The sequence below is a fragment of the Myotis nattereri genome, assembly GCF_964212035.1.
Source record: "Myotis nattereri genome assembly, chromosome: 13".
NCBI classification, from domain to species: domain Eukaryota; kingdom Metazoa; phylum Chordata; class Mammalia; order Chiroptera; family Vespertilionidae; genus Myotis; species Myotis nattereri.
In genome coordinates this window covers 56,148,835-56,171,671 of record NC_138088.1, presented here as the reverse complement: position 1 = coordinate 56,171,671, position 22,837 = coordinate 56,148,835, and the positions used below count along the sequence as shown (strand labels likewise).

At 53.2% G+C, this 22,837-nt stretch overlaps 2 protein-coding genes across 3 annotated transcripts; one reads left to right on the top strand and one right to left on the bottom strand.

The window, feature by feature from the left end:
* The first annotated feature begins 442 nt into the window (after window positions 1-442).
* MTG1 (mitochondrial ribosome associated GTPase 1) lies at window positions 443-9,967 on the top strand. Of its 2 annotated transcripts, none has more exons than XM_081104713.1 (11): window positions 443-720; window positions 1,391-1,455; window positions 2,299-2,403; window positions 4,219-4,299; window positions 4,768-4,824; window positions 5,100-5,190; window positions 6,788-6,849; window positions 7,332-7,428; window positions 7,617-7,698; window positions 8,603-8,715; window positions 9,468-9,967. In XM_081104713.1, the coding sequence occupies exons 1-11, from the start codon at window positions 609-611 to the stop codon at window positions 9,626-9,628; spliced, it is 1,026 nt and encodes a 341-aa protein (XP_080960839.1). In that variant the 5' UTR covers window positions 443-608; the 3' UTR covers window positions 9,629-9,967. The 2 variants fall into 2 exon arrangements, with proteins under 2 accessions (XP_080960839.1, XP_080960840.1); XM_081104714.1 differs by having other exon boundaries at window positions 585-720; window positions 1,399-1,455; window positions 9,468-9,959.
* Window positions 9,968-10,098: 131 nt separating this feature from the next.
* On the bottom strand, window positions 10,099-13,002 carry SPRN (shadow of prion protein). The gene has a single exon (XM_081104715.1). The coding sequence runs from the start codon at window positions 12,997-12,999 to the stop codon at window positions 12,565-12,567; it is 435 nt and encodes a 144-aa protein (XP_080960841.1). The 5' UTR covers window positions 13,000-13,002; the 3' UTR covers window positions 10,099-12,564.
* Window positions 13,003-22,837: the final 9,835 nt, after the last annotated feature.

Genomic DNA, 22,837 nt, shown 5'->3' with positions numbered 1-22,837 from the left:
ACGGACAGTGAGGACTCACTGTCTAACTCAGCCGTGGGCAAACTACGGCCCACGGGCCGGATCCGGCCCATTTGAAATGAATAAAACTATTGAAAAAAAAGACCGTACCCTTTTATGTAATGATGTTTACTTTGAATTTATATTAGTTCACACAAACACTCCATCCATGCTTTTGTTCCAGCCCTCCGGTCCAGTTTAAGAACCCATCGTGGCCCTTGAGTCAAAAAGTTTGCCCTAACTCATTGTATAGCTGCAGTCAGTTTTTGCAGAGGGTTTGTTTGCCATATTAAAACCTGGAGTACTTGGGGGAGGCGGGAAAGGAGGATAATACATTTACACGGTAAATCTGAAAATACTTGAAAATTTTAACCAGGTTTGTAAACAGGACCCAAATGAGAACGCTAAAACCCCGCCCCGCGCGTGGCCCCGCCCCCCTAGGTCCCGGCCGCCACTGGAGGCAGCGTTGTACGCACGCGCGGGTCGCCCTGGGGCACTCGAACGCCGGAACCTTCGAGGACCGGAACCTTCGGCGGGGGTTGCTGGCCCAGCGGAGAGGTCCGTCGCGGGAGCGGCCCCCCGCGCTGTGCGGCGTACGGGGACGCGACGCGATGAGGCTGGCCCCGCGCGCACTGTGCAGCGCCGCCGGGGCCGTCTGGCGGGAGCGCTTCCCTTTGGAGGGTCACGATGTGGCGCGCTGGTTCCCGGGCCACATGGCCAAAGGTGAGGTCCCGGCAGGAGGGGGCGGCGTCCCCGGTGCCCGGCTGCTCTGGGGTCGCCGCGAGCGCGTCGGCGGGGGTGACCTGATCCCTGACTCCCAGCAGGGCCCTTCTGAAGCCTCAGTTTCCACATCTGTTCTTAAAATGAAGCAATATTCCTGGATATTATGTTGAGGACCAAAGGAACTAGGAGTAGGAGAGGACTTCCCAGGTGCTTTCACTGCGGCACCTTAAAACGTGGTCATTTCTTGTCTTCTGCCTTAACCTGCGGGAGTTTCTTAGCGTTTGTCAAAATGTGGCCCTAAGAGACGCCTGGGACCCGCCCAGCTCTTCTCTGTGCCCTGCTTGCCACTGGCCTTCCTGCTCCGGCCCTCGGAGTCACTCAGATTCACCCTAAACAGTGACCCGGTGCCCGCCACGCCAGGCTCCTGCCGAACGCCGTGCGCGTGTGCCCCGAGTGACGCGCGGAGTTGGGGGGGCGGGGAGGTTTGAGGCCGCCGCTGCTGCTGAACTTGAGGAAAGCCCAGCACAGGGTTACCCGTCGTCATTACTGGCCCACATCACTCAGACGTTCTTCTCGGGCGCTTGGGGGGTCGTTGTGGGCCCATCAGCTAAAGGTCGTGGCGCCCCGAAAGGCCGCGCGGACCCCTCGCCTTAGGTGCTCTGCTTTCCAGGGCTGAAGAAGATGCAGAGCAGCCTGAAGCTGGTGGACTGCATCGTCGAGGTCCATGATGCCCGGATATCCTTTGCTGGCTGTGATCCTGGAACTTCCATTAACAAATACACAGTTAGTCTCCATTCTTGGTGGGAGCTCCAAAAGCTCTTGAAATGTCCTAGGGATGAGAGAGACGAAGGCCTCCGTTACGTTAATGAGGCGACGTTTGGAAAGCTCCTCAGGACGGGTTGGTTCCTGGGGACCCACTGTCACTGCTAACCCCTGGCCCCTCGGAGCGGAGAGGGGCTGGGGGTGGACTTGATCTGCCGTGGCGGGTGCTCCCATCAGTCTCGCCTGAGCAATGACGCTGCCATAAAATCCAAAGGATGAGGTTCGGAGGCCTTCCGGGTTGGTGGACACATGGAGATTTGGGGAGAGTGGTGCTCCCAGAGAAGACGTGGGGGTCCCCGTGGGGGGAACCCTGTCTCCTCAGTGGGCGCCGGAGGAGGCAGCGATGGTTTGGGACACACTAGTTAACTTCATTTTCTGAGTGATCAGATTCGCATTTTGAACGTTTGGACCTTGACAGCCTAGCAGTGGTCTAGTTTTAAGACCTCCCACTGAGCTTTGTTTTTGTCGCCGTCATTCCCACTTGAGAAGCCACCTCGGGAGAGCCACTGCCGGCCTGCGGCCCCTTCTCTATGGGAAGCGTGTCCGTGGCTCCGTGGCTCCGTGGCTGGGAGGGGAGGGCAGCACGCGGCCGGCCTCACAGCTCCGGGAAGAGGAGGCTGGGTGTGCGCTCGCCCTGAGACGGCGTCAGTTCCTTCTAAAGATTTCCTTCTGAGGTGGTGCCGTCTGGGCAACAAGACAAAATCAATTAATCGGCTGGTAAAAGCTCTGAAGGAATTTTTGCCTTAATTTGGCCACATCCCGCTTTCGGGCCGCAACCCTCTGTTTCAGGAAACCCTCGGGATTAAGCCTCACTTGCTCGTCCTCAACAAAATGGACTTGGCGGATCTGAAGGAGAAGCAGGTAAGGCCCTCCGCTGCCTGGGCCCTGGCTCGCTGGGCCCTGATGACAGTCACCACTGACAGCCTTGCGTTTGCTGGCCAGGCAGGCTTACCTGGGCACTCCGCCCTGCGTCTGCGGGCTTCCTCTAACGTTTAATTTATGGTCGAACCATTCGTGTGTGTCTCCCGGGGAAGTGGCCGGGATGTGCTGCCGGAGCCCAGTGCCCACAGGTGACTCTGAGCACGTGAAATGCGGCTCTTGTGGCTGCAGAATTGACTTTCGCATGATTTCATTTTAATTAGTTTAAATTTCAGTGGCCATAAGAGGCTGTTGGCCACAGGCCTGGACAGCACTGGCCTGGTGGCCTCCTGTGATGGCTGCTTTCCCCCAGGTGTCCACATGCACCAATTCCAGGGCCGTCCAGACCCCCGCCTGGCCTGCAGATCGCCTCCCGCCCACTGTGTGATCTGAAGGTGGGGAAGGCCCAGAGTAGAGAATGGATTCTCCAAAGCCAGGCAGAACCCGGGGACACAAGTGATCAATTGGAGGACATTTCCCTTGGGTCCCAGAGGTAGAGAAACGTGGTGATTCTGGAATGCCCTTCCCTTTCCTTGCTCTGTTGTCAAATCCTTTGCAGAGTATGTGTTAGAGTCTTTTGAATTCCATTTGTTTTCAAGTTGTTAATGGTGCAGAGATTTTCCTTTCACTGCAGCCTCAGGAATGCATTCCAGGTTTCTTGGTACGTTGGAGTTATTTAAACCCCAACCCCAGCCTCCATAGTTTTCCAGGAAACCTTCACATGCTGAGCCACATGTCCCCTGACTCCCACCCACTGCACAACCCAGGAGCCCACCTCTGATCAGTTCAGTCCGTCCTGTTGTGCGAGGCTCATAGCTTCACGGCTTTCCGTGGCTTCATCAGTGAAACGTCAGTCTTATCAGCGAATGCTTCTGCCCCTCGATGCTGATTTTGTTGTGCTGGCCGCACTGAGGTTACCTAACAGGACACAGCGGTGGTTCACCTCGTTGGGAGGCAGCAGGAGTGTTTGCTCTCAGGTCCTGCTTCCCCGAGGTCTTGGAGGGGAGAGGGAGGGGGGAGGGGCTCCCCGTGGTGGTCCTCAGTGCAGTGGGTGGGAACATCGTGCGAATTTATACACTTCAGAGTGGCTTCACGTATGTCTGTTTTGGCTGTTTCTTCATCTGCATCATTATACGAGTAACTGAAATGCATAACTAAGATTAACTGAATTAGTGACTTTTTTGTTCATCTAAACATCAATCATGTTTAGGTCAATAGCTGACCAAACAGTACCATGTTGGTTTTAACAAGTATGATTTATATGCTGATTTCACTTAATGTTAAGACCAGTGAACTCATATTAGCCTGAGTTTACTTTTGGGCTTTTAAAGTATTCCATATACTTTGTAACCAGATTGGGTTCAAACCTTAAAGTGGATTTCACTTTGTGAAAGCTTGTTAAAATACACAGGAGTGACGAAAATACTAAGGGAAAATGAAACTGTATTATTTCAGTGCCGGATGTGGCTTCAGAATAACCTAGGTCAGCCTCATTTTATAAGAAGGTCCTGGGGTCCCAAGAAGGCAGGACGCTCACCTCCGGTGGAGCCTAGAGCCCTCAGACTGAGACCGGCTCTTCCCTCCTGTCCTTTCACGGAGCCAGCTGCTCTGGGCCGTGATGGGGCCAGGCTGTCCTCTCAAGTCCCCTCACAGTCCGTACTGCCCTCAATCCCCCCTGTGTCCTCAGATCCTCAGACCTTAGGGTGTTATGCCACCCCTATTTTTACTTAGTATTTAAAATAGAAATATCTCTTTCAGAAAATTATACGACACTTGGAAAGAGAAGGCCTAAAAAATGTCATTTTTACCAACTGTATCAAGGATGAAAACATCAAGCAGGTGGGCTTTTCTGTTTACACTCAAATGCTTCTGCTGAAGGACTGTGAGAAAACACTGCAAAATGTTCTATGCTTTCATAGGAGGAGAGTTTTGGAGGCAGTCCACAGATTGGCTGGGACTCCCGGGGCACACTTGTCTCCTGGTGCCCAGAGCAGATGGGCCTGGACAGTCCGATGGTCTGAAAGGGCAGAGTCAGGCTGTAAAATATGCTCCTGCTTATAAGTAGGAAGGGCCTTTGGGAAGTCTAGCACCTTATTTGTGCCAGTTGTGTTTGGAGAATTTCACTGGCTGGTGTACATCTTTGTTACAAGGAGTTGGCACCCTCCTGGGATGGGACAGGACAGGGCACAGGTAGTCCCCTGCATAGGGGAGTCAAATCCGTGCCGTGGATAGAGCCTGAGTGTGCCACCTCCAGAAACCAAGGGAGAAGCCGGTTTCCCTGTGAAAGTGCCTGTGTGGTTGTTGCAGGTCATCCCGAAGGTCACGGAATTGATTGGAAACAGCTACCGCTACCACCGAGGAGAGGTTGGTTGATGGGCCAGTGCTGGCCCTGGGACAGTCCCTTCTGCTTAGGAGCCCGAGGCTCACCTGCTAAACACAGTGGGCCAGACTGAGCCCTTGGCATAAACATGAGCCTCTCGCCTCACTGCTGCCCTGCAGGAAGGGTTGGGGGCTGTCAGGGTGGGCAGGCCTTCCTTCCCCCTTAGCTGGCCTAGGCTGCTGGGTCCTGTGGCGTGGGCTGTTGGGGTTCCCGGTGGGGGTCTGGGTGTGTCCCTGATAGCCACTGTTCTGCTCTGCAGAATGTGGAGTTCTGCATCATGGTGATTGGAGTCCCCAACGTGGGCAAGTCCTCACTCATCAACTCGCTCAGGAGACAGCACCTCAGGAAAGGTACTGCCAGCCACATCGGCTGAGGTTGCGACGCCCTCATCACTCCTTCAGAGCAGCTGCTCTTGTCCTGAGATGAAACTCAGCCCATAAGGCCTTGGGCACAGTCCTCAGCTTGTCCCTTTCCACCAAAAGGACCCACTTAGCAGCCTGCTTGTGGTTACACGGTGAGAGCGTCCTCCCGTGACATTTCACACTTAATTTGTTCTCTCTGCTTGATACATGGGTGACTATTCTAAACTTTGATGATTTTGCCTTTTTATTTAAGTTTTTTTAAAAAAATATATCTTTATTGATTTCCGAGAGGAAGGGAGAGGGAAAGAGAGATAGAAACATCCATGGTGAGAGAGAATCATTGATAGGCTGCTTCCTGCACGTCCCACACTGGGGATGAAGCCCACAACCCAGGCATGTGCCCTTGACCAGAATCGAACCTGGGACCCTTCAGTCCGCAGGCTGACACTCTATCCACTGAGCCAAACCAATCAGGGCTTCATTTAAGTTTTTGATCCATTGTGCCCAACGTGTTACACAGCCCATAGGGTCTGTTGTCAGGCGGGGGTGTCGGGAGCCTGCTTGAGGATCACATCCGGGAGCTCCTGGCTATCTCCCTGCTTCATGCATGTTCTCTGATTTCGAGGCACACAGGAGGGTCCACAGCACTCTAACTGTGCCTGCCCCTTTTTCCTTAAGTATTTGGAAGATTAAAACGGTGTCTGCATTGGCATCACCCCGTCAGTGTCAGCGTGTGGTCTTTATTAGCTCTGTTTCCAGTGTACAACCCGAAGGCTGTAAACTGCACTGCACTGGGATTGACAGGCGCTGCTTCGGGTACTCTTTGGAGGATGGTCATAGTCATCTATTTTTTAAAGTTCCTTTTTCTTTAATTGTGGCTTAAAAAATCGGTGGCATTAAGTTGTATAACTCAACACTCCACTCTCTCCCAGCCCTGGGAACCTGGAATCTCCTTGCTGTCTCTGGGTCTGTGAATGTAGCACCTGTGACTGATGTCACTGAGCATAATGGCCTCCAGGTCCATCCACGTTGTGGCAGGTGCCAGCCCTCATATATTTTAAGGCGGAATAATACTGCGTTGTGTGGATGGACCACATTTGCTAACCATCCACCAGTGGACACACATGTCCCTTTACCCTCCAGTTGATTTGGCAGAGGGTGCAGAGTCTGCTTGGGACACACCCTGAACTGGGCCCCAAAGCACAGGCTGGCCCTTGGTCGGGTCATCCTCACAGACGGCCTACCCTGAGCAGTGCTGGGGGCAGTGCCGTAGGGCAGATTAGGAGGGTGCAGGGTCAAGTTTGGGAGGGAGGGAGATGACCGCTGAAAGGAGCAGCTGTGGTCTGACCTTCACAGTCAGGTCCTTGCCCCTTTCCCTCTACAGGTCTTGGAGCACCTGTGCAGGCAATGGGGAGGCATTGCTGGAACCTGGTTGAAAAGGTCATTGCCATGAGCTGGTTTGGGGCAGAGCCCTGAACTCAGGTTCATTTGGGCCTTTGCAGGTTTCCATGTGCTTCATTGCTTGTTCTGTACCTGATACGCCAGGTGTGTTAAATGTATATTGACAGCCCTGTTTCTCCTGCAGGAAAAGCCACCAGGGTGGGCAGCGAGCCTGGGATCACTAGAGCTGTGATGTCCAAAATTCAGGTAGGTCTTCGGCTCCTGGGCCCAGAGCTCCACACACACAGATGCCTGTCACCCCCTGAGGGCTTGCGAGGTGGCGTGCTCCTCTCTGACCTTTCCCTCAATCTCCATTCCCACGAGTGCTCGCCACGGGCCAGGCGCTGCACCCACCTCCCACCAGACCGATGGGGAGGGCACACTTGTCCCTGTTCACAGATAAGCAGACTGAGGCACAGAGGTGTGCGTCTCGTGCCCAAGGTCAGAACGTAGTCAGGGCAGAGCCGAGCTGCGTTACCTCTCTGCACATTCCCTTCCTCCTGGGAGGAAAAGATGGGGCTGTGGGGGCTCTTGCTGTTATCTCCAAATTAAATGGGAGCTTGTGAAAACGACCCCATCAGGGTAGGTTCATTCGGGAGTCTCCCGCTTGAGGGCTTATCCAACAGGCCTGGTGGGAGGGCTGCTTGACACTTCCTGAGTGGTGAGCCAACTGCCCTCTGCGCCCACAGGTGAGTGAGCGGCCGCTGATGTTCCTGCTGGACACTCCTGGAGTGCTGGATCCTCGGATTGAGAGTGTGGAGACGGGCCTAAAGCTGGCCCTATGTGGTGAGCCACCCTCAGGGTCCCACCTGTGGCCCCGTGTAGCCCCAGCCCGGTGGTTGTGCCACACTAACCTGCTGGCCGCACTGTCCCTTGTACAGCCGGGCAGAATGGTCAGGCCTGGGCATGGCCTTCTCCTTGCAGCCTCTGGCTGAGACCGAGAGCGTGCACTCACCCTCACTGCCTGTTTCCAGGAACCGTGTTGGACCACCTGGTTGGGGAGGAGACTCTGGCCGACTACCTTCTCTACACCCTCAACAGGCACCAGCTCTTTGGGTGAGTGCCGGGTGCAGGGCAGGCCAGCCCATCCTCTCTCCTACGCTAGCATTGTTTCCCAAGTGGCACGGTCAGGGTATTGCAGACAAACAACAGTTTGGGCATCATTTGAAGCAGTGGTCGCCAACTGGTGGTCCATGGGCCACTGGTGGTCCGTGAGGTCCGAAAGGTTGGCGACTGCTGAGTTAGCCCTTTGAGTGCCAGCCAATATCCTAGGAACTATGTTAAAATTGCCAAGGCATTTTTGCTGATTCTACAGCAGTTTAGGAAAAAAATTATGAATCGCAAGTACCTGTAAAAAATTAGGCAGATAAGTGCCAGTGGTCAATTTTAGAACTACAAACATTCGGCATCATAAGTATTATCTGCACTTAGGTGCCATCTGTCAATAAAGAGTGAACTGCTAACATCTAATAGTGACACTGCAGGAGGAGCAGGACAGCGCTCCCTGCACTTTTGGTGAAAGACAGGAGTGCGATCACACTCCCCGGCACTCTAGGGGTTAGCAGGGGGGGCAAACTTTTTGACTCGAGGGCCACAATGGGTTCTTAAACTGGACCGGAGGGCCAGAACAAAAGCATGGATGGAGTGTTTGTGTGAACTAATATAAATTCAAAGTAAACATCATTACATAAAAGGGTACGGTCTTTTTTTTCAATAGTTTAATTCATTTCAAATGGGCCGGATCCGGCCCGCGGGCCGTAGTTTGCCCACGGCTGGGTTAGAGTGTATCGAGTGGGATGCGTTTGATACAGACACAGCTGTGAAGCTGCTTTGTAATTCCTCCTCATACCTTGTCACCTACACTGACACCAGTCACCCACACTCACGAAGGTCCCTGTGGAGCCAGATGTGACCTCACAGGCCGCCCTGGCTCCTGCTGGCTGACGGTTGCTCTATTTAGGTACGTGCAGCACTATGGCCTGGGCGAGGCCTGCGATGACGTGGCAAGTGTGCTGAAGCGTGTGGCCATAAAGCTGGGGAAGACGCAGAAGGTGAAGGTGCTCACGGGCACAGGTGAGACTCGGGGCTTAGGGGGCCTGTCCTTGGAGCAGGCCTGGCTGTCCAGGGAGGACACTGGGGGACTTGAAGCTGTTGTGGGAGCGAAGGTTCTTGTCCAGCCTCCCTGCTGGGTGCACTCCATGTTCACCCTTTCCCCTGCAGCCTCCAGAGGCTCGCTCTGTTTTATTTATTTATTTTTAAATATATTTTATTGATTTTTTTACAGAGAGGAAGGGAGAGGGACAGAGAGTTAGAAACATCAATGAGAGAGAAACATCGATCAGCTGCCTCCTGCACACCTCCTACTGGGGATGTGCCCGCAACCCAAGGTACATGCCCTTGACCGGAATCGAACCTGGGACCCTTTATCCGCAGGCTGACGCTCTATCCACTGAGCCAAACCGGTTAGGGCTGTTTTATTTATTTTTTAATTTAATATATTTGTATTGATTTCCGAGAGGAAGGGAGAGGGAGAGAGAGATAGAAACATCAGTGAGAGAGAACCATTGATTGGCTGCCTGCTGCACACCCCACACTGGGGATGGAGCCCGCAACCTGGGCATGTGCCCTGACCAGGAATTGAACCGTGACCTCCTGGGTCAAAGGTTGACTCAGCTCAACCCCTGAGTGACACCAGCCGGGCTCTCTGTTTTCTTTTTGGGTGGGTCCTGGTGCCTGAGCTCCGCAGGGTCGCTGCTCCTGAGGGCAGGCTGGGTGGGACCCTGCATGGGAGCCCCTTCCTCACCAGACCCCCTTGCCTTCCCCAGGCGACGTGAACGTCATCCAGCCCAACTACTCTGCAGCGGCCCGTGACTTCCTCCGGGCCTTCCGCAGTGGGCTGCTGGGCCCCGTGATGCTGGACCGGGACGTCCTGCAGAGCTCCCCCCCCACAGACCCCAGCCAGGCTCCAGGCCCCCGCGACATGTAGTGCCCCAGACCTTCATGCCTGGGTTTTGACACTCAGGGCTTCCTCTTCCGAAAGCTCTATGCCAGTCACTACACTAAGGTCTCTGCTCCAGGAAGGGGCTGCGCCCTCCTGCTCCACAGCCAGGCCAGCTCCTGGTTCCAGGGGACAGTGCCTGGGGTGTGGACGTCAGGCACCGACGTCCCTGAGCAGTCCTGCGTGCCTGGCCTGGCGAGGACATTCACTCCTGCTCACTTCTCGTATGGAGAAGCGGACATTGTCCCGGAAGGAGTGAAGCTATAATCTAATTTAAATGTTTTAAACTAAAAGCCTCATCTCTGTTGTTGGCCCAGTCACCCTCAGCACCTTGAGTGCTTGTGTCAGGGCCCCTGTCACCAGGGAGAAGTGGGAGGCGAGCTGGTTAGCAGCTGAGGGATGTGGAGTCACCTGATGCAGTGTCCTGGGTTCTGCAATGAGGAGGCGCTGTTGCCAGGACAGTGTTTATTTCATGACGCTATTGCAATGTGCACACAAATGTGGACAGGAGGGTCCAGTACTCGTGGCAGAACCCAAGGACTAGCCTGTCCCCTCGGTAACAGTACTGGCCGGGAGGGTCTCTGGTATGGTCAGCGGGGACCTAGGGCTCCCACTGCTTCTAAGCACCTTCTAGCTGACGGACAATGGCACTTCCCAGGTGCCTCCCAGCATTTGTCATTGCACCTGAAGGGGTCCACGGGGCAGGAAAAGAACAGAGGAAGAATGGGTGGGGTGCGGGGAGCAGATTCCCTGGTCAGTAGCCCCGGCTGCTCTGTCAGGGTGGCCTGACCTTCCTATAGGTCTCACTACCCATGTGGGTTCCCTTCTAGTTCCCACTATTCATGTGGGTTCCCCCCAGGTCCCACTACCCACGTGGGTTTCCCACATTCCACAAACCCTGGTTAACCCCGAGGTGGTCCACCCTGAGCACCCTCTGCCTCCTGCGGGAACCCTGAGGGATTCAGATTCGGGGCCGCATCAAACGCCAGACGCGCTCCCAGGGTTGGGGATGAAATGCGCTCTTGACTGGAGTGTGGCATCTCGATTCCAGAGCGAGCTGATGGCTCAGTCCTGGTGGTCATCTGAGTGGCTGAGTGCAGCCACACTGGGCCCACATGTCGGGCCCTTGGGGAGAAAGCTCGGCCCTGTGCAAGATGACTTTCCTGCTCCCTGCCGATAAAGTAGCAGGACGGTCACGCTGCCTCTGAGGCCCTGGGCAGGGCTTGGCCACAGCTCACTGGTCTTTGGTAGCATCGAGCTTGGTCTGGAATGGAAGGAGGAGCGTCTGGGCTCGCTGCACCCCAAGAATACTGGCAGTGTGGACACAGGAGGCTGCTGAGGCTTCCTCCTGCAGCTTCGTGTTTTGGAGAAAAACACTTGGTCCGAGTCCTGTGGAAAGCCTAGAGGCCCCTGGCCCCTGACCAGAGCCAGCTGTGGGAGGCCGAGGAGGCCGCCGCGGCCGCCACCGCCCCTCCGCGTGCGCCTCTCGTGCGTGCTGTCTGTCACTGAGTCCAAAGGCCCTGGGGTCCAGGGGACGAGGGCGCACTCTGGGAGGCTCTTGCTGAGCACCGGGAGGGTGAGGTCCCCAGGAGCCAGCCTGGGAGCTGCCCTGCCTCGGGGTGCGGTGGTGGTAGAGCTGGAGTACAAGAGCTGCTCCCCCAGGGCTGAATTCACAGATGCACCAGAGGCTAAGGGTTGGCCTTATACTTAGGGGTGTTGGGTGCCATAGGCAAACCCTGTGTTCCCTTAGAAGCTCCTCGACATCAGCCCTGTGGCCCTACCTTCAGAATGTCTGGAGTGTTTAGACACCCCGAGATGGTAGAGGAGCTCTGCCTCCTGGGTGCTTCCTTCTACTGAGGGAGGCTCTCATGCCTTGCTGGGTCCTGGGGCCCAGCCACCTCCGCCTTCCTCCAGGTACTGCCCATGGTCATGTGACTAGAGCTCCCAGCCTCCTCCATTTGCACCACAGCCTCACCTTGGAGGGGGTGCTGCCCGCTGAGGGTTGCTACTGCCTACTTGCTACCTGTCTGCCTAGAACACAGCGAACCAGGCAGGGGAGGGCTCTTCAGTGGGAGTGGCAGTTGCAGTCCCTGAGCACAGGCCAAGGCTCTGGGTCCGGGATTTGAACCTGAAGTTCAAAGGGAATGGAAAGATCTTGATGTTTAAACAAAATGTTTTTTCCAAAGTAGGTCCCAAGAAGAGTCAAGTGACTTGTTTCAAGTCAGAGCATAGTGGCTCCAAGGGAGTCCCTGGCAGTGGGTCCCAGAGCATCTGCACAAGGTGCCGGGGGGCAGGGGAGCCCGTGGGCACGGTGTCCTCCTGGGAACTGTCCACAGAACCACGAGTGGGCAAGCCTGCCTCTGAGATCCACGGAGGGTCAGCACCTGACATTCTCCATGCATCAGTCTGTGAGCAGGAACCTCTTCCCTTCTCCAAATCAATTCCTTTGGTCCATTGTGACAGCTTCTGGGGGGGAGGCCACCACAATCCTCTGTGCACTTCCGCCTGGTGGTCGGCACTGTCCACACCCCTCGAGTGTCCAGGGTGGGTTCCAAGGAGACGGAGTGGCTGGAACAGCCTGGTCTTGGCGCCTGTCTTTGAGGCAGCTCTGGAGAGATGGCAGGCAGCTGGCCCAGACGGTACAGGAGCCACGGGACACCTGCCTTTCTGGGGGAACCCCCTGACCTGTAAATGGTGGGTGAGGCATCCTGGAGCTGATGGTGGGGAGGCTCTGGAGGGGCTTGGGCAGGATGGTGAACAGGAGGTGGCGCCTGGGTCTCAGGGAAGAGAGGATGCAGCTTCTGCTGGGACTGGCAGGCATTACCCACACAGCCTTTCTGGACACCGGGACCGTGGGCTGTGGGCTGCGGCCTGCGGGGAGGGTGCGGGCTGGGGGGCCGATTTGGCTCTGAGCCCTGCCATGCCTAGGGCTGCAGCAGCCCCAGGGCGCTGAGGGCCCCACCCAGCAGCAGGCAGAGGTGCAGGCTGCACGTAGGCCCCGCATCCGACGTCCATGCCCAGTAGCTGTAGACAGCGGTCCTGTTGCCTCCGGATGCAGTGTCCTCGTCCCCCAGGTCACTCTCCCAGGGCCCCAGGGCCCTCCTCCAGCCTGAGCCCGAGGAGGCCGCCGCCGCCGCCCCCGCCGCCGCCGCTGCCGCCACCGCCCCCACGCGCAGAGAGGACCCAGCGTAGCGGGGCGCCGGCCTCACGCGCACCCTGGGGACTCCGCGTGTGCCTCCGCGTGCGCCTCCACGCGCGCTGCCGCGGGCCCCTCCTCGGCCACCCTTGGTCTCGCCGCTGTCGCAGAGGAAGGCGGCGGCTAGCAGCAGAGCCCAGCACGTCGCTGCCATCCAGTTCATTCTCGTGGGGCAAAACCTGTGGACGACGGAGGAAAGGCCCTCAGCTTCCGCGGACAGGGGGCTGGTGCCGGGGGCGGGGACCCACTCCCCTCTCAGGCTGGTAGACTGATGAGGGGCTTGGAGGCCTAGGATTCGGGACTCAGGCCTGGGGAGGGGTCTTGTTCAGTAACCTGCGAGGGGTCAGCGCCTGGGGTGCAGTGGGGGCAAAGCGGGGGTGGTGAGCACCGCGCGGTGGTGTCGGGAGGCCGGCGCGGCTCTCCATCCTGGGCGGCTCCGGAGGACCCACCAGGCCCGCGCTGCGGCGGGGGGAAGAGGGGGAGATTGTGCTTGGTGGCCGCAGTCCGAGGGCCCCCAAGGACCCAGATCGGGGTCTGGAGCAAGGACCCGTGCGCCTCTGCCTGGCTCTCCGGGACCCTTCCCGGCTGCGCGCAACCGTGGCGAGGCCGGAGTCTGGGGAACGCGCGACTGGTGACGCGGACTGACTCCACCCCCCAGGCCGGCACCTAGGGGATCGGTCCCTTCCCCCAACCCCGGCCCCGCACTCCACCCCTCCTCCGACTGCCTGGCCCCACAGCCGGGACGGGACCGGGACCAGGACCGGGACAGGACGCCGGCCGGTTCCTGGCGCAGCGATCTGGGCTCGACCCTCTTCCCGGACCCGCCGGTCCCTCCATCCCTGGTCCCGCGGGCACCCGCCCGGCCTTACCCTCCACGGGGCTCAGTCGGAACTGCGGCCGAGGTGGCGGCTCCAGGGGCTGCAGGCGAGAGGAAAGCCGCGGGCTGTGGGGGAGATCCTTCGCCCGAGCGGGGCGCTGGAGCCCGGATCCGTGCGAGGCCGCCGCCCTAGGATTGGGGGCGGGCAGACGCCGAGGCTCGGCTGGTCCCTCGGGAGAACGGAAGGGAGGAGAGAGAGGCGGCTCTAGGAGCGCGCAGCCCCCTCCCTTCCCAGCACCACCCTCCTCGCTGCACCCCGTCCTCCTTCCCACCCACCCCTGCCTCCCTCAGCTGTCCCCATCCATCCCCCTCTCCACCCCCGCGTGCACTGTGCCCACATCTGTCCTCACTTCACCCCCTCCTGTCCACCTTTCCACCCTCCACCCCATTCCTACCCACTTCACATCCTCATCTTCATCCCTGTCCCAGGGGGAGTCCCTGACACACGGACCTATTGCCATGGCAACCTGAGCTCAAGCTCCTGGTGACCAGGCCCCCAGCGGCTGCCTCGCCAGCACAGCAGGCCCAGGTCTGGGATATGGCCCCTCCTCCGCCTGCAGTGAGCATCGGGTAGATCCGTGGGGGTGGCCACTCCATGGCAAGGTCACCTGTAACCCCACTGCCCAAGCCAACAGGCTTCCAGGTGCTTCCAGGTGATCAGGGGCACTTCCTGAAATGGTGCTGTCTTGCCTTTGGTCCCCTTTCCCCTCCCACCTTGGACAGTAGGTCTTCACCCAGCCACTCCACTGGCCAGGCGCTTAGCAGTGGGTGCAGGGACCTCCTCGGCTGCACACAGTTGTTTATGTGGTTGGCGTCTCTCAGCTCCATCAGGTCCTCATGACTCCAAAGGCTAAGAACCACCGCTCCACAAGCTCCTGGCCACTCTCCCTTCCTTTCTCTCTTTCTTTCTCTCTTTCTTTCTCTCTTTCTTTCTCTCTTTCTTTCTTTCTTTCTTTCTTTCTTTCTTTCTTTCTTTCCTTCTTCCTTTTGTTAATCCTCACCCGAGGATATTTTTGCATTGAATTTTTATTTTTATTTTTTAAAATATATTTTATTGATTTTTTACAGAGAGGAAGGGAGAGAGAGATAGTTAGAAACATCGATGAGAGAGAAACATTGATCAGCTGCCTCCCGCACGCCCCCCACTGGGGATGTGCCCGCAACCAAGGTACATGCCCTTGACCGGAATCGAACCTGGGACCCTTCAGTCCGCAGGCCGACGCTCTATCCACTGAGCCAAATCGGTTTCGGCATGCATTGAGTTTTAGAGAGAGTAGAAGGGAGGGGGAGAGAGAGAGAAACATCAATGTGACAGAGACATCGATTGGTTGCCTCCTGCACACACCCCCACCCAGGGCTGAGATGGAGCCTGAACCAACATACATGCTCTTGACAGGAATCGAATGTGGGACCCTTCCGTCCACAGGCCAGCGCTCTATCCACTGAGCCAAACCAGCGAGAGCAAATCCCACAGTTTTTGAGATGCTGTGTTTTCATATTCATTTTAAAACATTTTCTTATTTAACTAATAGATTATTTAGAAGTGCATTGTTTCCAAATATTTGGAGATTTCCCAGAGATCTTAATCTTTTAGTGATTTCTATTTTAATTCTATTCTGGTCAGCATACATGCTTTGTATTGCTTTTAATTCTTTTAAATTAGACTTAGTTTATGGCCTAGAATATGGGTCTCCCTCGGTCCCTGTGCTCTTCTGTGCTGGGGGAGTGCCAGTCAGTCAAGTGAGTTCGCCTGTATCCTCCCGACTTCCCACTTGTTTTATCTCCCTGGGTCTTGTACACACGCTTGTTTTTGAGTTTGTTTCTGGAAAGTCCCACACCTGCTGCCACCCTGCCCTTTCATCGGTATAGATGTGCCAGCTCCCCGTTGATTGCGCTGATCCTGTAAGAGAAGAATCACCTGCTTGCAGCGCACTCTCGGGTGTTACCTTCCTCCCTCCTGACGGGATTTTCTGTTTGTTTTTACTTCTTCCAGACGCAGGGTGGTGCTAGTTGTCCAGACGCGTGTGACTCCGGACTCCCAAGTGATTTGGAAGTACTTTTTCTGATCTAAAGGCCTCTCTCGTGGAACATTGGTCTCGTCACAGCGGCTGGGACTCTCGGAGCCGGGTTAGCTCCAGGTCTATCTAACAGGAGGCCCCTCGGATTAGTGGTTGGTGTTTTCGGGGAACCCAGCATCTGTGGACAGTCCTCCTGCTTCCCAGGGCCCTGTTTCCCCAACCATCTCAGACACCTTCCCACAGACCCAGCTTCCCGTTGGCCAGAGCTTCCCCCCCTGGTCCAGGCGTGAAGATTAAGGCCCTTTTCTCAGGTCGCTCCTACAGATTCCTCAGCACCTCAGTGAGCGCCCCAGACCTGGGACCCGGGAGGCCCTAACTCCCAGGTCAGCGTGCCCAGCCCCTGCAGGGCCCCCCTCCGTGCCTGCAGCGGAACCGCCACAGCTTCCCCACAGGCTTCCTTAACTGCACCCCCTTCTCGGAAAACAAGCCAGGGCAGGGGCACCACTTCCTGCCTTTTCTGCAGAGATCTTATCTTTATCCGCACACCTCCTGGGGCCTCCTGCCAAAGCCGCAGGGCTGGCCTCCTCCCAGGAGGACCCTTCCCCTTCTTTCTCTCCAGCCTCCTGTCTTCTAAACGAAAGGGAAGGAAACCCCACCCCACAGCCTCCCGCTCTCTGCCCCCCCACCCCCGCCTCCCCCCCTGCTCACGCCTACTGGCAGGATGCCCCCAAGCCCCTGTGACTGGCCCTGGAGGGGCTCAGACTGTCCCTGCTGCCCTTCCATCCACACTCCAGCCACCGTCATCCTAACCCGCGTGGGGCCTCCCAGTCCTGCTGTATTGACTGGATGGTCAGTTTGCATTTCCATGTAAACTGTAGAATCATTTTTTAAAAAATGTATTTTTATTGATTTCAGAGAGGAAGGGAGAGGAAGAGAGAGATAGAAACATCAACGATGAGAGAGAATCATCGATCAGATGTCTTCCGCACGCCCCCCCACCCCCGACCCCCCCAATGGGGATCAAGCCCGAAACCCGGCCATGTGCCCTGAGCGGGAATCGAACCGCAATCTCCTGGTTCATGGGTGGATATTCAACCACTGAGCCATATGGGCTGGGCGATCCTTAACATTTTTGTTGCCTTTGTAATAACTGGCTATTTAAAAGAATTCTCCACGTAGAAAAACAAGTGACTTTCATTCATTGACTGTGTCCAGAAGCATGCTAAACTTTCTTGTGAATTCTACTAACTATGTGCAGATTCTTCTGGATTTTTTACAACCCCAGTGGCATTGTCTGGGAGTGATGAGGACTTCACCCTCCTTTCCAACCCTACGACTTCTCTCCCTGGGTCTTGTACACACACTTCACCCTCCTTTCCAACCCTACAGTCACAAGCACTTATCATTTGGGAAGTTTGCAGCCATATTTCTTAACTTGCTGCCCTGGCGAAGGCCTCCAAGGCAAAGCCCAGGTGAGCGTGGGCCCGGCTGGTTCTGACGTCAGAAAGTAGGGCACTTGCTGTGGTTTATGTTGTGATGATATCTGTTATCAGATTAAGGAAGTTCTCTGCTATTTCTGCGGCAGGCAGCTAGACAGACATGAGCAGAGCAAGGACGCTGGGCAGGTCCAGAAGGTCACGGGTGGGAAGCCCAGGTGCCTAGCAATGGACAATCCGCCGTAGGGGAGGATCCTGCCCCCAGGTGACTTTTCCTCCCCTGGCATATCACAGGTCACGAGGTTGGGACCCCCTGGCCTTTTCTCCAGAGATGAACATCTAGGCCTCAGCTCCATGTCAGCTCCAGGCCCCAAGAAGCAACAAAACCCGTCGCTGCTGGTGTCAGGACCAGTGGCTTTGGATAATGGCCCCCTGCCCTGGTGCCGCCAATCGATCAGTGGAGACCACAACGCTGAACGGACACACCTGGAAAGCTACCAAATATTCTATTGAGACAGTGGTTCTCAGCCTTGGCTGCACATTAGAATCACCTGGGAATGTTTTTAAAATCCTGATTTCTGGGCCTCATCCTCCAGAAATTCTGTTTCTTAGCTACTAATGTTGTGGCCCCACCCCATAAATAAACAGAATTTCCGCAGGATGAGGCCTGGAACTCAGGATTTTAAAAAGATTCCCAGGTGGTTCTAATGTGCAGCCAAGGTTGAGAACCACTGTATTAAGATCTTTCCCTGGAACCGCTCCTAAAAGCTCCGCCCTTAAAACCCTTAGGAGGAGGACCCAGTGCCCACCCCCCTCCCCGCCACAGGAGCACACCCCTGCCTTTTCCTTTCCCTTACCACCACCTCCCTCCACTCACCAGGCACTTTATCCTTAGCTTCCTCACTTCCAAGCTCCAAGGGCCCTTCCTTTATCTCTAGAATATAATCACGGTTGGTAAATGTTCCATGTGTGCAGGAAACACATGTACAGTCTACTCTTGCGATGCCGTGTTCTGTGAATGGCGGTGATGTTCCTTTCTCTGAGCTCCCTGCTGCTTTTCTGTCCAGCAGGTCTACCGACTGCCGTGAGTGGGCCTGTGCACGTGTCTGTTCCTCCCTTCAGCTCTACCCGTTACTGCTTCATGTACTTCAGGGGTCCTCAAACTTAAAACAGGGGGCCAGTTCACTGTCCCTCAGACCGTTGGAGGGCCGGACTATAGTTTAAAAAAAAACTATGAACAAATTCCTATGCACACAGCGGTGGCAAAAACACCCGGCGGGTGGGATAAAAGTTTTCGGCGGGCCGCATGTGGCCCGCGGGCCGTAGTTTGAGGACCCCTGATGTCTTTGGATGCTCTGTGGTTTGGTGCATTCACATTTAGGCTTGTTCTACCTTTTTCGGGTGGATTGGTCTTTTAAGCATTAGATAATGTCCCCCTTTCTCTCGAGTAATTTTCTCTTATCTGAGATCTCTTTCTGATATCAATATAGCTTGTAAATTAATGTTTACAAGAGATATCTTTTTCTACTTTATTTTCAACCTACCTCTGTTGTGTTTGAAAAGAGTTTTTTATAAACAACACATATTTGGGTCATGGCTTTATTATTTTTCTGTATGCACTTTGCCAATATCTGTCTTTTGAGTTATATGTTCAGACCATTTACATTGAAGTATTATTGACATGCTGGGGCTTACGTCTAGCTTTTGATTTTTGTTTTAGATTTGTCCCCACTGCTTCTCATGCCTCTGTTGTTTTTTCCGTCTCCCTGTGAGTTCTATTTTAATGTATTTATGTTTTTGAGTTTTGTGCAATTTTCTTATTGATTGCCCTAGATGTTAAATACATACGTAACTTATCACAACCTAAGAGTACTTACAATTTACTAGTTCAAGTGGAATATAGAAACCTTACTTACATTTAGGTTCTTTACCCTCCCACTTTAAAAATACAGTTGTCCTAAATACTTCCTCTGTGTACATTGAACACCACTTCAGGTAGTAGTATAGCTTTTGCTTCAAACATAACATTTTTTTTTCCAAATAATACACAGTGGAATATTACTCTCAGGTGTATAATACAGCAGTTTGATATTTACATAGCTTACAATGTGATCACCCCACAAAGTCTGGTCAGTTTTTGTCACTGTGCAAACTTATCACAATGTTATAAATTTCTACATTTCTTAAAAACAAACAGAAAACACGAAATACTGTCATCATCGTTGCAATTATTACCGTGACCATTTCTATTACTACCTATGGGTTAACCCAGTCAAGTTTTTCTGCCCATAAAGGTACCCACTTGACAGAAAATGACATGGAGGGGGCATGCTTTGCTTTGGGGAAATTCCTAAATCCTTCTGGGAACCGCTGGCACCCTGGTGAGCCCAGGTGATATGTCAAAGTCCACTGGACAGCCTTCCTCAGCACAGGAGAGGGGGAGGGGGGTGGAGTCTGTGGGGGGGGGGGGAGAGATCTCATTCAATGGAGAAACTCACAAAGCGAAGGACAGTCTATCACAGTGGTTCTCAACCTTCTGGCCCTTTAAATACAGCTCCTCATGTTGTGACCCAACCATAAAATTATTTTCGTTGCTACTTCATAACCGTAATGTTGCTACTGTTATGAACCGTCATGTAAATATGTGATATGCAGGATGGTCTTAGGCGACCCCTGTGAAAGGGTCGTTCGACCGCCAAAGGGGTCGCGACCCACAGGTTGGGAACTGCTGGCAGGTTCACTCTGCTCTTACCCACTGCATCGCTGCCTCCCTTCTTGGAAGCCCCGTCTCAGTGCTGGCACTTTCTTTCTGCTTGGAGGCCTTTGTCGAACCATTACGTACAGGTGTGCCTACCAGCAACACGCTCTCTTAGTTTCCCTCCGTGTGAGGGTGTCCTTGTTTCCCTGCATTGCTGATGTCTGTGCGGTGGTTTCACAGACACAGGGTGAGGCTTGGCACACTTTCTTTCAGCTCTTCCACCTGGCGTTCCTCCGCCTGCTGCCTCCGCGCAGATGAGAAATGAGCAGTCGTGCACGTTGGTTTTCCCTTGTCGATAACGTGTCCTTTTGCTCTGGCTGTTTTTAGGATTCTTTTCTTTGTCTTTCGTTTTCAAAAGATTAGTTCTGATGTGTTTTGATGGGAATGTCTTTGGGTTTTATCCTGTTTGGAGTTCGCTCAGCTTCTTGAATCTGTAAGTTTATGTCTTCCACCAAATTTGGGAAGTTTTCAGCCATATTTAAAATTTTTTTTTTTAGTCTCTCTCTTCTCCTTTTCAGATCTCCAGTAATAGAAATATAAGAACTTTTGCTACTGTCCCAGAGGTCTCTACTGCTCTATTATTTTTTCCTATTTTTCTCTCTGTTGTTTACACTGAGTAAATTCTATTGGTTTGTCTTCAAGTTCACTGACGCTGTCCTTCGTCAGTAAAATTTCCATTTTACTAGTGAGTCTATTCAGTGAATTAAAAACACACTGAAACAAGCATGAAGCAAGCAGTGGCGCTGGTAAATGCAACAGGTATAGGACGGTTTCCACGATTGCTCAACCCGATTCTTCAAACTTCACCTGAAGGCTGAGAGCAGTTTCAGTGAAGAAGAGGAAGGAAAACGTGAAGCTGCATTTTTTTTCTAGACAAGATCCTCACCTAGTTCTTGACACAATATCATTCCTTTTAGAACAGGCAGCATATCGCCATGGGAAGCCAGCAGCTTTGCAGCAGCAGGTAGACAACATTCATCTTAGACAAGACAACGCAGAAGCATTTGCCAGTGCTTGGTCTTCCACGGGCTGAGAAACAGTTAAAAAATTCAGGCAGAGCAGTCTCGCTTCCCACAAGCTAGCGACTGCCGACTGCCTGCCAGATGGCAGCTCGATCCTCAGAGGGCTCCCTCTGCCCCAGCAGAACAAAACCTCCTCACGCTGGGGCACAGCCAGGGTGCGAGAGGAGGATGAAGAGGGTCTGGAGGGAGTTCCTGTGGCATCCAGTCACAAGGAGCCGTCGGATTTCTGTAACAAGCGAGAGGCCATCCAGCAGAGCTGGGCTCCCTTCCCTGATGTTCTCAAAGACTGGTTTCCCCGTCACACTCCTGCCACCTCATTGTCTTGCTTTGAAGATAGACGGCCAGGCTGTGTTTCTGAAGGAGTCAGCAGTGTTCTTCTTGTAAATTAAGTGGCTCATCACTTCTGAGACTAATAATAGCCAAGGGGAATCATTTTCTGAGGACTGGTTTCTAATAGAGAGGGTGTCACAAAGAAATGGATGCATATGCCGACTGCCATTTTAATTCCAGTGGGTTAAATCTGAAAAGAAAGAAACATCAGTTGAGCTATCAGCTATTAAAGTGTGTATATGTTTGCGGGGGGCACCCTGTATATTCTCTAATTCCATGAGCCAGTAGCAAGCAATTGTTAAGAACACTTTTGCTTAAAAAAAGAAAAGAAAAAGTATTTTTTTTACTGTCCTATTTTTGCTTTATTATCTAACTAGTTTATTTTTTATATATTTGAGGACAATACAGGTGTCAAGGAGGGTCCATGGATACAAGGTATAAAGTATACCTTAGAATACAGAACTTCAGTAATTACATTAATAAAAATAAGAAAGCAGCCACCTGCAATCAAACACATTACAGTATTTTTCTTTTAAATATAATGAGTATATTTTGTTTTGGAAATAATACAGGAAAGAAGTGAAAAATAGAGCTAGTAGTAATATATCAGATAATCCGTGTGAGTTTCTCTGTGCACTTTTTTTAAAAATATATTTTTATTGATTTCAGAGAGGAAGGGAGAGGGAAAGAGAGATAGAAACATCAATGATGAGAGAGAATCATTTGATTGGCTGCTTCCTGCACATCCCCCACTGGGAATAAATCCCGAAACCCAGGCATGTATGTGCCCTTGGCTGGAATCGAACCTGGGACCCTTCAGTCTGCAGGCTGACGCTCCATCCACTGAGCCAAACCAGCTAGGGCTCTCTGTGCACTTTTGTTTTTTCTCTGAGTGTAGTGATTTAATTATAGTCCAGGACTTTGTATGCTTTTCTTTGTACTGCAGATTAATAATGATTCACTTTGTAGTGTGGGAGTCAGATTCAGATCATGGATTAAAAGAATTATAATGAGCACTAAGTGTGTATCCTTAAAATTTCAAAAGAGGTAACTTTTACATTCTCTTTCTGTAAATATGTTAATTTCAGTCAATAAAATTTTTGTCTTAGCATTACTTAAAAAATAACAGCTTTATTATGATATGATTCATATGCCACAAAATGAATCTTTTATTTCGTTTTTTAAAATATATTTTTATTGATTTCAGAGAGGAAGGGAGAGAGAGAAACATCAATGACAAGAAAGACTCATTGATTGGCTGCTTCCTGCCTGCCCCACACTGGGATTGAGCTCACAACCTGGGCATGTGCCCTGATTGGGAATCAAACTGTGACCTCCTGGTTCTGAGGTAGATAGATGCTCAACCACTGAGCCACACCGTCAGGCTATGTTGGATGCTGTTCTGAAATCTTTTTTTTTTTTTTAAGCTTTTTTAAAAAAATATATTTTATTGATTTTTTACAGAGAGGAAGGGAGAGGGATAGAGAGTTAGAAACATCGATGAGAGAGAAGCATTGATCAGCTGCCTCCTGCACACTCCCTACTGGGGATGTGCCTGCA

Excerpts from the sequence above, each read along its gene's own strand:
- MTG1 (XM_081104713.1), top strand. The coding sequence starts at position 609 with ATGAGGCTGGCCCCGCGCGCACTGTGCAGCGCCGCCGGGGCCGTCTGG. Across the intron at positions 721-1,390 it reads CCCGGGCCACATGGCCAAAG|GGCTGAAGAAGATGCAGAGC; the intron begins GTGAGGTCCCGG and ends TCTGCTTTCCAG. Across the intron at positions 7,699-8,602 it reads AACAGGCACCAGCTCTTTGG|GTACGTGCAGCACTATGGCC; the intron begins GTGAGTGCCGGG and ends TGCTCTATTTAG.
- SPRN (XM_081104715.1), bottom strand. The coding sequence starts at position 12,999 with ATGAACTGGATGGCAGCGACGTGCTGGGCTCTGCTGCTAGCCGCCGCC.